The sequence below is a fragment of the Haplochromis burtoni genome, unplaced genomic scaffold (genome assembly GCF_018398535.1).
Source record: "Haplochromis burtoni strain Fernald_Lab_line unplaced genomic scaffold, NCSU_Asbu1 Contig_178, whole genome shotgun sequence".
Taxonomy (NCBI): domain Eukaryota; kingdom Metazoa; phylum Chordata; class Actinopteri; order Cichliformes; family Cichlidae; genus Haplochromis; species Haplochromis burtoni.
The window spans coordinates 651023-664089 of record NW_024582539.1 but is presented as its reverse complement, the minus strand read 5'-3'; the positions used below and the strand labels follow the sequence as shown (position 1 = coordinate 664089).

Below are 13067 nucleotides of genomic sequence, written 5' to 3'. Positions count from 1 at the left end.
TTTTACAATTTCACCTCTTCCTCCTGAAAAGAGTGAAAAATTACAGTAGGATTACTGTTTTTTCTGGTAATCCCAACTCAACATGTCCCTCAAAAAGTCCCTCACAACCTTTTATAAAGCTCTCACAGCCTCTACAAACATAATTACATTAATCTGCATAATAATTAGATGCACTGATTTTATTGCCGACAGGTCAAAAGTCAGCACTGCAAAATAATTGCACAAAATTCAGCTCAATTATGTGGTCAAGTGAAAACACAGATAGCTCAGACAAGCTTACCTCCCTGTTTCCTTCCAAATCCTTTGTGACAGCTTCAGGGTCAGAATCGCTTTCTAAAACAAGAAGGAAGGAAGGAAGGAAGGAAGGAAGGAAGGAAGGAAGGAAGGAAGGAGGGAAGGAAGGAAGAAAGAAAGGAAGAAAGGAAGAAAGAAAGAGTTAGCATGTAAAAATGTGCTCTCACCAGGAGCATGCTTGTGTGTCTTTGTACCTGGGTCTTCCAATGGCATGTCCACGATTATCTGGTCGCTCCATCGTCCTCTGAGTCCATTGGTGCAAACAGCCACCACCTGGACCACATAGCTGCTGTTGGCCAGCAGGTTGGAGATGATGGCACCCTGCAAATTTACATGTTAGACTTATGTTAGATCCTTTCAAACGGGTCCATTACCAGGCGTCTGGAGAACTTCAAGACATGTTGGCTGTGTCCAAATTCAGGGGTAGCATGCTTCGAAGGACCCTACCCTACGTGGAGTGGATAGGTTGGGCCCTTTGAAGCATGCTACCCCTGAATTTGGACACAGCCTTTGAGGAGGTAATTTAGCCATTTAAATCAGCTGTATTGGATCAAGGACACATCTAATACCTGACACCGGCCCTTGAGGCCTGGAGTTCCCCCACCCCTGCTCTAAGTGAATTCAATGCGAATCCTCTTGAGTCGAACTGAATGTCTTTTTACAATGAATCTGCAGTCACAATGACACTTTTAGCATCTTAAAGATATACTTAACCCTCTTAACAGTTACTAAGTATCTATTTGCATTTATCTGCCTGTTCACTTGCTTCTTTCTACACACAGTCACTCATCTTTTTTCATGTACTCTCTCTCAGAATTACCCACATGGATGACACATGACTCCTGGGTGTCTTTAAGTATAAGGAAGTTAAATTCACCACCACTATCACACTAAAACAATTATGAAACTACAAGTCGACAATAAAAAAAATAATAAAATAAAGACTGGAAATGAAAATCTCCGAAATCTGAAAATCTTGTACTCTGAAATACAAATACATGGATATTGTTAGTCACAATAAGGGATGTTCAGTGACTCACTGACAGGCAAAAACTGACTGTCACCACCAACAGCAGCAGCTGAACTATGTGAGAGATACATGGAGAGGAAGAACAGATGGTAGGAATGCTTGATTTTCGCCAAAAGTACAGGAAATTACTGTAATTTCTATCGGTTACCTATTTATCAGTTTAATATTGCTGTGTGGACAGTAGATAATAGTACAAAACAACATGAAATTACACATCCAGGCGCTGTTTTTCAGCATTTTGTGGAGAGATATAAAAAGATCTTGCATACCACATCCTGGTCTCCATCGGTCCTGTACTCCTGCTTGCGCTGGTCTTGGCCCTGCAGCTTCTGGTATGTGACAGTGTACCAGTCGATGGTTGTGTCATACACTGCACGGGGACGCTCCCAGGTCACCATGATGGTGGTGTCGTTCTGAGCATCAGCCTGAACATTCTGTGGCTCAGAGCTGCAGGCTGGAGGCAGTGCACAGAAAGACAGGTTACTAACAATTTGTATGAATAGCATGCAAGAAACATTTTTTAAAAAAGAATGAGAAATAAAGAGATGATAGCAGCAACTGCAAGTAAACATCAAGTATGAGCACACATAAACGTTCCCGACATTGAGTTCTGAGTTTCTGAGGCAACTTGATATTAATCAGCTGCTGAAACTGGAAGGCTGAGTGTATGCGTGTGTGCATGGGTGGATGAATTTGTTACAGGGACAAAAAAAAGCCTTTCTGAATTTCTGAAAACGTTATTTCAATTTCAAAAAGAGCTGCAAAATAAATTGCCTGCACTGAGAGAAGCAGGGCCACTGAATTACAAAGTCGAGCTGCTTGGCAACCCAAAAGACCCACTTTATTTCAAGGTCCCCTTTATGAAAATGGAGAGTGCGGTGAATTGTATCTTTTGATGATCATAATCAGGCTAGCCTTGAAGGACCACATTACAACCATAGTGGATGCAGAAGATGGGCAATATTTTTAGTGGAGTGAAAAAACATAAGATTAATAATGCAATACTTATACTGATCCCTGAGCGGTGATCCAATTTTCTCCTCCACGCACGCAAAATTTGATATAAATTAGATTGGTGAAAAGCTTCAGAGACGCTGAGTCAAACTCTTTAAAACCTAATAAGGATGTTTTTTTTCATAATTTAAAATTATAGCATGCTGTATTGGGATGGGGGTGAATAGCATTGTATCTCAATGTCTTACTTTTGGAGACGCTGGTAAATGCGACTATTAGTGTGCACAGTAAATAATCATAAAAAAACTTGTAAAAAGGTCAGTAAAAACACATATGATGGATAAATGGATGGCAAACTTTTCCTTTAGACTGTGATGACATACTGGGTGTGAGCACCTCCTCGACTCCAGTGTAAGAGGCAAACACCTGACCCATAAACTGCTGCTGCTGCTCTCTGAAGTTGTTCTGCAGGTAATCCGTCAGCATCACATAACCAGCCTGCTCCATAGTCATCACTTCACAAAACACCTCAAGCTGGTGACAGACAGAAAACACACAGAGGTAAACAAAGAGAAAATGTTGCACATCTTCCTGCTAATCTCTATCAGGCTGCTGAAATAAACCAAAAGTGATGCTTCTGAGTGTTTCTCTGTGTGTGTTAAAGTGGCTTGTGTTGGTGCCAGGCTGAGGCAGAGAGGCAGCGCTGCTCTATTTTTGGTTAGCATGAATATGCCTGTGTCATGCCTTGCCACACTGTTTCAATCATGCATGCACTCACAAAACACACACAAATATTCATGCACAATACACACGCAACCATTCGCAAGGCCTCATTCCCTCTCCATTACTCTGCTGCAAAAGTGATGATTATTACACGCATCAATTCGTCAAGTCAGGGGTCCTTAAGCGTCGTCAGTCCAGAATCAAAATGTAGTAATGCTGCTGCGTAAGCCCGTGATGCCATGTTTACCGGATTACCCTGCTACAAAACCCTGCTCTGTGCAGTTTGACTTAATGTGTCACACTGCATCGCTTCAATGCAGCATTTTGTTTTATTTTGTGCAGAGATGTCAAAGACAATTGACCTGATGCCAACCTCACACAACAACCAGACACAACTGCAGGCAGTTCTGCTGTTTTGTTCATGCACATCATGTGCTGTGCATAGGGCACCAAGTGCTGGAGGGGACGCCAATACAAGATAATAAGATATATATAAATGACAGGCTGACAAAGACCTGTCTCTGTATGCGAATCTCAAACCTGATCAGGTGATAAAATAAATAACAGTAGCTGAATTTCTTGCTTGTAGCTGTTTGTAGGAGTCTTTACTTCTGACTTAATTAAATACCAAAGGTCCCGAAATTTAAACACGTAGAAGCATCAGCATTTTCATGATTATATAAATAATGCTGTAATGTATATTTGAATAGTTTTATTCTATGTAGTATTTTTTTTTCTTTCGAATAAATAATTCAGTGTTACATTTGGCCAGTTTTGGGGGTAAGCGTGTGTGTGATTCAGTGTACTTACCTGTGTTTCCGATATGGGCACAACATGCTTAAAGACAATCCATTCCACCATTTCAGTGCATGGGGGGGAAGTCAGTGAGCCGTTGTAGATGTAGTATTTGTCTGTGTTATTTGGCAGCAAGGACCTCAAGGTGAATGCCTCCACTGACCCACTCTTACCTTGCAAAAAACAACAAATAGCAAATCTTTTCTACAAGCTGCAAGAACATCTTTAACATTTTAAAAGTATCCCTAAATGTTGTTCTCTGGTCATTTATAGCACTCCTTCATAATTTTTCTCAGATTCATTCTGGTTGTCGTGCACTGTTTACCTCAGCTGTATGTATGACTGCAGTCATTCTGAGGCTGTGAAGGTTTGCAAAAGAAGTCCCATACGAGTCAATGAGTCAATGAAGCTCACTTCTGTTTAATAACAGCTGCACTAAGGTGAGTTGTTGATATTCTGAACTTTTCTGTTGGTAAGCACTGTTGTTTTTGCTGCTGTTAGCTGCTGTTAGCCTCGGTCAGTTGCTGTTATCAGTGAAACTTTCTTTAAAGCGGATCCAACATTGTTAGATTTGGACACTTAACAAATAAACTCTTATACAGTTTGAGAATGTAATTTACCTGGGGTTAATGTTTATCAGAGGGGACGTGTGATTTTTATTATGCTCGAGCCTAATGCATAACTTTAGCTAATAACTGCTTATCTGGCTTGTTTTGAGTTGGTCTGGAGACGGAATGGAGTCTAATCAGTCTCATAATTAATAGCAATAATACTGGGAGTAAATGAGCATTTCTATGCATGTTTTCATGTATTAGAGCCCTGACTTCAGCCTAGGAGGTGATGCTTCTGGTGAAGAGAAAGAAGATTGAGGTAGAAATTAAGAAATAAGAGGGGAGAAAGAGCAGTGGTGGAGTAGGCAGATAAAGAAAGACATGATGAGAAAAAGATGATGAAAATATTGTAGGGTCTACCTTACAATATAAAGCGCCTTGAGGCGACTGTTGTTGTAATTTGGCGCTGTATAAATAAAATTTAACTGATTTGAAAATATGTTAAATGGTCACAAGAGTTTTGTGATCTTTAAATTCAATTTATAAGACATACTACATATGTGGACAGTCTCTAGTCACACATATAAAACATGATAAGGCAGAACAGTGATGTCTAACAGCGCTGCTTCCTATGTACTTTTAATGGATTAATTCTTTTTGAGAACACAAAACTTGCTGAAAGAAGTAATTTCACACTATTTGATGTATATTGAGTACAACCTATCTGAGCTCAAAAGAAAATATTTACTGTACCTTTAAGTGAAAATTTGAAATTAGGCCTGCTTTCCCTGATTACGTGTTTTGGGTTATATTTGCTAAAACATACGCTTTTGTTTATCTCTCGATTTGATAGCTTGATATTTAATGTTCATTGTTCACAAGCTGCAATGCACTGTCCTGTAGCTTCAACCTACCAAACCTGCTGACAGTGTTAATGGCTTCCACAACAGGAATTAAGTTCTCATTATCATCCAAGCTAATCTGCAGACAAAAGCACAAGCTATTATTGAGGATCACATAGACAAACAATGACAATATTACATTTACAGTATCTGAGGAGAAACCGATTGGACCCTAATAATGACACTTTAGTTATCAGGTGATCAGGTCAGTTATCAGATCAGCCTACCTCAAATAGCACAGCTAAGGCAGCCACCCTTCCTTCTTTCTCTATAGCTTCATCCAGACTTTGGAACTCCTCTGAATTGTAACAATAGATCTGCATCTGATCCATAAGAGACACAAAGGTTATCACGGTGTAAGGTTATTGGTTAAAAAAGCCAAACTGATGCTGTGCACCACCGTCCTTTACCTCCAGAGGGTATTTCATTCCATTCAGACTGTGTTCAGACCCATCTGATGTTGCATTGCAGCGACCCCAGTGGAAGGTGATTCTGCCAACACGAAACCTGGACCTCAGCCCTCCGCCACTCACAAAGAACTCCCCATCCACATCGATTGCCACTAAAATGCACAATAGAACACAAGTTTAAAAGAGTTTCACAGAAGCCAAAAAGGCCGATCATCAATCTTGTTTAGGCAGGACTCATTACTTATATGTATTCAGTCTCTCTTCAAAGTATGTCTTTAATGTTTGACAGCCTAAGCAACAGATTAGACAGTAGTAACTTTTAATTCTGAAACATACTTCTCACCTCATAAAAATTAAAAACTTCATGTGATCAAATTTGGCACAATCACCTCTTCAAAATGATCTTCTAAAAAAATTCATTAATTAAAGAAACATTTTTTAATCCGAGTTTAGCATCAAGCCAGTTAAACCTCTAGCATATTGATCTGGTTAGTTAAGTGGGAGAGGGAATTGTTAATCAGTTTCAGCTGCACTAGAGCAGCAACAATTTAAAAAAAACAATTTTTTAGTCATAAGGCTGGGCTCGAACCTACTTAGTTACAGTGTTAGCATTAGCATTACGGTCTCAGAGAAGAATCAATATGCCAGTGTTATACTGGTTTAGGTGCTCACACAGCATACTGCTACCAAGCAGAACAATCACAAGCACTGGCTTATGAGATCAAAATCTGATACATCTGAGGCTGATTGGTTAGGTTCCTGTCATGGCCCATCAGCTGAATACTGGTGATCACCAGATCAATTGGTATATCACTTTCTACTTTGCTGAAAAATATCTCACAACATAATAAAACATTTTAATGAGACTCTGTAGGCTATACATTTCTCTCATGAAAATCCTGCCAGCAATGGAATATCTGTTTAATATGCAATTTCCTCTCAGACAGAGCAAGAAAGGATTAATTTTGGAACCATTAACATATACAGAGCGCACACAGAAGCACACACTCCCACAACCCAGGCAGTATTGGAAAGAGGGTGATGATAGCTCAGCCAGCTTTCATTTGTTTATCAGACCAGACATCACTCCACATGTTGCCTCTCCTCCCTGTCTCTTCACATCGTCCTCATTTCATGCCTTCCCTCTCTATACGTTTTCCCTTTGCTCTTTTGTCGCCTCTTTTCTTTTGCTCAGTTTCATCTCTGCCTCTTGGCATCGATCTTTCTTTCTCCACACGGTCTCCCTCTGCTGCTGTCCCTCTAGTTGCATCGCTCTCAGTTACTTAGTCTCTTTCTCTTCATCTTCCTTTGACTTGTTCTCCTTTAAATCCTAGCTGCGCTCTCCTTCATTAACCTCAGAACTGTGAATCATTTTTTTTGTGGTATTTAGAAAGTTAAGCTTATTTCCACAGCCAGAGATTAAGATGTTGTAATTTCGAGCTCCACGAGTATGTCAAAATCATTGCCGTAAATTGAACTGACCATATATTGTATCTCTACCTCATGTGCTCGCTACTTTAATACTTTAATAAGCTGGTGAAATAGTTCAGTAGAGATGAACTGGCTTGTCGTTGGACAGGACAGAATATCTTTTTAAAGAAAATTAAGAAACAGCACTGGTTAAGGTAAAAAGATAGATGCTGGAAATTATACGTATTAGGGTCAAACACAAACAAAAGCACACAAGGGACAGTAGAGGGCTATCAACATACCAGTCTTCCCGTTGTTGTGAATGGTGGTAGACTCTGCTGTCAAGCTGTTCCAGCCCTCTAGCTGTAGATTCTGGTACTGCACCCTAACCTGGGTAAATGTCTCGTCGATGTCCACAGGAGACTGTCTGGGACTGTTACAGGATGGATACTTCTTACCCCACTTGCGCTGGTTTAGGGTACCTGTATACAGTATGGAGAAAGTGGATTAGTGCTCATAAAAGCTATTAAAGTACAACTGTTACCACCAGACAATATTCACACGAAAGGCAAGGATTACACCTGTACATTGTGGTGTCACAAAACTAAAAGGTAAAAATACTCAACAAGGTCTCATATATCATAAAGGTAAAAAGTAATACTAAAAAAAGACAAAAAACAAATCATCTGATATCACCAACACGTTCTTATCCCATAACGTAACATACGACGCCATGTGACAAATGTCGATATGTTACACTTTCGGCCATCCAACCTGTCTGTATGTTACGTGTTCGGAAACACGAGAACCATTTGGAATGAATCTACAGATGTATGTTTATTTTCTCATCAATAATCGCTTTGGAAAACACTATCTAATACGATTAAGATTGTGGTTAAGGTTAGGGATAAGGTTATGGTTGGGGTTAGGGCTGGAATAAACAGCTGGAACATGTGTTACCACCAGAAGCGTCATTCTGTTGGATTCCATCCACAATCCGGTGCTCCTCATAGGGATGCGACAGGTTACCTTTCACGTTTCTATGGGATGCCTTGAGACGTGACAAATCGTTGGTAACGTTATGCGTTGAGAATGAGAACGGTCTCATACCACTGTTAAAGGTATTATTTTTCATTTTTGGCTGATCATTACAATTTAAATGAGTGCTAGAATAACAACTGTACAAAAACAGTAGTTAATAACAGTTGTTACTAAATGTAACTCCTGTTCTGTGAGTAGGCACAAGGCCACTTACAAGTTTAATCACTGAATGTGTGGACCCAGAAGAAAGAAACCACTTCTGCTTTGTGCTAAAAAGAAATCTTCCCTTTAATGTACAGTTCAGTATATTGCACAGTAATGTAATGTGTACAGTACAGTTTAGTGGTCCATTCAATTAGAATGTATTGTGTCAGTTTCAATTTTTTAGTCAGTTCAGAGCAGATGGTCAAACTCAACAGTAACCAATTGGCATCAGTCAAACTTTATGCTAGCATTTTAATTACTCTATATTTTAATATTGATGTGCTGTGGTTGAAGAGATGTCTTTTTTTAAACAAGACTGTATTTTTCACATATAAAGATTAAAAATAAAAACTAAACAAAAACACATTTGTAGTGAAAAATGCAACATGAATAATCCCAATGAGGTAAACCAAAAGCAGCATTCCTCTTTTTTAAGGGAAGAAGTTTTATGCTAATTTTCACCAGCTCAAATGTCTTTGTGCTGTGAATTATTATTTATGAGACCCTGTCAGAATGTACGTATATGATGATTTTCTGAATTTATCTACTGCATGACACATACTCCGCATTTAAATCCACCTGCATAATGACTGTTTTCTGCTTTGGTATACATTTGCTTCATATTCAACATTTATTTAATTTTGTTCATGTCTGAACTGCACCTTTGTATTTATTAACAAGATATATGTGCAAGTGGTTAAAATATTACTTCTTATGTGCAACTTATATATTACTAGTCATGCATTCAGGCACACACAAGTACATGTTTCTGCATAAATAAATGTTTTAATTTATTGTGCATCCAAATCCATGACATTTACTCAGTTCCTCCAGGCATATCTAGGGAAACGCTCGTTAAATGCATTTATTATGCTGACTAAACTTACTGAGCTTTCTGCAATGCTGATAAATACCATAAAAGATAGCACTGTAAATATCATATTTTACATAGGTTTTACAATAACAACTGGGACTTTACTTCATTCTTTTCAATCTGATCCATTTAAAAAAAAAAAAAAAAAAAGATGAATGCATCAAATATGCATCTTTACCAATAACAATTGAGCAAAGACCTATTGTGAGCATTAACATTTCTGCATAATGAAATTGCATAACTAGACGCTTCTTTTCTAAAGTATAATCATTAGCATGTGTATACTTAGTATAGTATAGTATACAGTAAAGACAATAAGTCTAACGAGGTCAGAGCAGATGGTTTAACTGTAACTTGTCACACATGACCAAACAGCTATTGGCTTTACATTCCTGCTTGCGTGTGTGAGCATGTGTGTGACGGAGAGAGCGTTGATCGAAATCGATCGCTGTGATCCTTGTTTCACTGTGCCCTCTTTCAACAGCTGAATACGAAGGGTGAAGGCAGGTGCTTTTTTTCTATCCAAAGATGCCACATGTACGATAAGCAGTTGTGTTACTTTTTCCTCTAATGCTGTCGCCCGGGGACACAGCTGAAGCGACATTCACTCTGCTGTTTTCCAATATAATACGAAATTGAATTTTTCAAACCACTGAAGGGGATTCAGTCACCAATCAACAACCCATTTTTTACAAGCTGAGATTTGTGACCCAATTTGTTTGTGCACTGACCACTCAGAAACCCAACACACAACAGCATCTATCTCTGCATCAAGTATAGATTGACATATGACCTTCAGTATCCGAGTATAATGCTATACCAAGAGACTGTGGAGACTGAAAACCTCAGAGCTACCTCCAGCTCCACCGTGGCATTATCGCATTCTCCAGCTATACCAGCTTAAAATCAGCAATAGGGAGCGCACTTAGTGGCTGCCAGTGGTGTCACCTTATAACCTGGTTCACAGTCTTGGTGTGTGTGCTAATGGGTGTATGACAATCAAATTGTAAAGTGCTTGAATAACAAGCACAATATAAATGTATAGCTGTTTGCCAAGTTTAAACAAGCAGTAAATGGGATGATTTTTCAGTGTTTGCTGGTGAAGCTAAGATAAAACAGTGGTATCATTCTTTCCAAAAGAAATATTGGACTGTCCCTTAAAGACTCTTTAAAGTGCAACTGTGATTTAAGCATATTTTAAGCCTTTACGTTGGCTAAGATTTGAACACACAGTATCTGTCACCGAAACCTCAAATCCTACTTTACTTCACTGACTGCAGGCAATCAAAGTGGAGTGCTCTAGTTAAAAGGTCAAAGCAGAATGCTGGTCACACTGTTATTTTGGTCCCAGGTTTAATGACATAATTTTGCATTTATTCTTTATGTGCATTACTGATGTTTGTTCACACGTGGGTGTCGGAGAAACGTCTCTATGTATCAATAAGCACATCACCCCTACAGCTTCATCTGTCAACATCATAAAACATACACACATACACAAAAACAAACAAACACACACACACTCACTCTTCTGACATAATGCTACCATGGCAACAAGTAGCTGACAGGTTGGTGAGAGGAATAAAAAAAAATCCCCTGAAGCTAGACTTGGATTCAAATGAAGACAGGAGTCTTCATTTGAATCCATAAATACTCACTCGCACACCAGCTCACACTCGGTAAAGGAGTCAAACAGATGATTAAATATGGAAATTACATTTCATATCTCTGCGTTCCACTTGCTTTTTCAGAGTAATACCAGAAAAAAGTCAGCCAATGCTGCCAGTGCTACTGGCTGTTGTTAAAATCATATAATGTATTTTTTTTTGTCAACATGTGTTTTTCATGTTTTAATTTTTACAACTTAGAAAGATGAATTTTAATGATTTCTACTCATTCATATAGCATACCAACACAGCCACCACCACAGACATTAAGGCAAAACTACCCTTCAGCCTCCATTGACATGTAACCTCAGTAAAAAAAAATTCCTGATGAATTTAGAGTCTCAGATAACAGTGTCAAGTCTTATTAATTTTAAGGTGGAGATATGAGTTTTTTTGGCAAGTTAATAAATGCAGTAAGGTGCACTTTCCTACAATCTATCTGTAACAGGTAAGAGGAATAATGGTATTTACTGTATTCATTCTTAGCAGAGTGGCACAAGTCCTTATATTCCATTTAAATTGAAGCTCTAATAAGTTTCCTGTGCTCAGTAATACAGTGTTTTTATTATTTCTTACCGAGGTGTTGTAGAGCAAAAATATTTGACCTAAGTATTTATTCACTGATGGATTTTTTAACAGGAATAAATATGACTAAACACAACTGAAAGCCAACAGTTTGTTTGACATGGACAGATCCTTGATCTTATATTAAAAAAAACAACTTTAGTTACCCATATTTTAAACCTCTGGGGCCTCATTCATATCACCGGCATATACACATAACCAGTTCTGAAATATGTAAAAAACAGTAGTGTTCTGTCAGGGTCTTTCTCCTTTCATCTCAGTATTGTGTCAGAAGTCTTCTCACACATCTATTTCCATCACAGGTGATGGATGGGAGACTAGCATAGTAGACAAGCTTACATTGCTTTCACTGCACTTGAGTTGAATGGATTTTCTCCTGTTGACCATCACAGCCAACATGTGTAACATATGTAACTTGTTTACCATGTTAGTAAAGAAAGCTTCAATGAAGGAGAAGGTAACTCCTCCTGTGTCAAACAGATTCCACAAATGCTTTCAGATTAGCATCAAGTTTAACCAGCTGTTTTTCTAATACAAATCCTACTGTAGATATTGAAAGGCAAAGGCTCAAGCCTTTAATTCACCTGTTTTTAAATAAATATATTTAATATTAGGGGTGGGGGAAAAAATCGATACTGTGTAGTATCGTGATATTTTGTTTGCTAATAATGTATCGATACAGGGACAGCAGAAATCGATATTTTGTTACAAAAAAAGTTTTTGTGGAATGGAACATGCTCTGACTTCAGAGCATGTTGATCCTTTTTCTGAGCAAGAATCCTGACATTCCTTCACTGTCCAAATGTGTTTAACTTTTTTTTTGGCAGCAATAAACATGACAGTTTACTTATTTCAATTTAAGACATGTTTTATTTTAATTAAGTTTAAAACTTTATTATTTAATGTAAATTTATATTTTGTTTTAATTTACTTTCAAATTCTTCAGTTGCTGAAAAGGCTGCATAGTTTTCACAAATTGCATAGTTCAGAATAGCTATAATTGTACCAGATGGTTGCATTCAGTTAAGTTGGACTAGACTGTAATACAAACCGTTCAGTTTGTCAACAATAAAACTGACTCAAATGAGAGAAAGACTGAGTGTAAGACTTTGATATTAGATAAAATGAATATTGATAAAGTTTACCTTTACGTACAGAATCTGAATATCGCAAAATATTTTAAAAAATTGCAATAATATCGTATCGTGCGTTAAGTATTGTGATAATATCGTATCGTGCGTTAAGTATTGTGATAATATCGTATCGTGGGATGTATGGTGATTCCCACCTCTATTTAATATACTTCGGTAAATCAAAATGTAGGCCTGTGTTTCTGAGCTGATTGTAAGCAGAATGTAAAGTGTTTAAAATGAGCTCACAATAGCTCCCCATGTAACACTGAGGAGGAGTATTTATTTTTGCTGCTTTGTCTGGAATTTGCCAATAATACAGTTTTATTTGTAGTGAAGTGTTTTACATCCAACCATTTTATTGCTTCTTCTACTAAAGCAATGCTTCCATCACCTCACACTATTGTCAGCTAATAGTAAATGGCAACACACACACACACACACACACACACACACACACACACACACACACACACACACACACACACACACACACA

The 13067-nt window shown here is 38.1% G+C and overlaps 1 protein-coding gene across 5 annotated transcripts in view; it reads right to left on the bottom strand.

The window, feature by feature from the left end:
• ptprz1b (protein tyrosine phosphatase receptor type Z1b) overlaps positions 1-13067 on the bottom strand; it is a 61544-nt gene that overhangs the window by 13046 nt on the left and 35431 nt on the right. For all 5 annotated transcript variants that reach the window (XM_042225655.1, XM_042225656.1, XM_042225657.1 and 2 more), the window contains exons 3-11: positions 7372-7551; positions 5660-5811; positions 5477-5572; positions 5262-5328; positions 3812-3969; positions 2662-2812; positions 1594-1778; positions 489-615; positions 281-333 (exon numbers count right to left, since the gene is read on the bottom strand). In XM_042225655.1, coding sequence (XP_042081589.1) covers positions 281-333; positions 489-615; positions 1594-1778; positions 2662-2812; positions 3812-3969; positions 5262-5328; positions 5477-5572; positions 5660-5811; positions 7372-7551 — 1169 coding nt within the window. The remainder of the gene's footprint in view (positions 1-280; positions 334-488; positions 616-1593; positions 1779-2661; positions 2813-3811; positions 3970-5261; positions 5329-5476; positions 5573-5659; positions 5812-7371; positions 7552-13067) is intronic.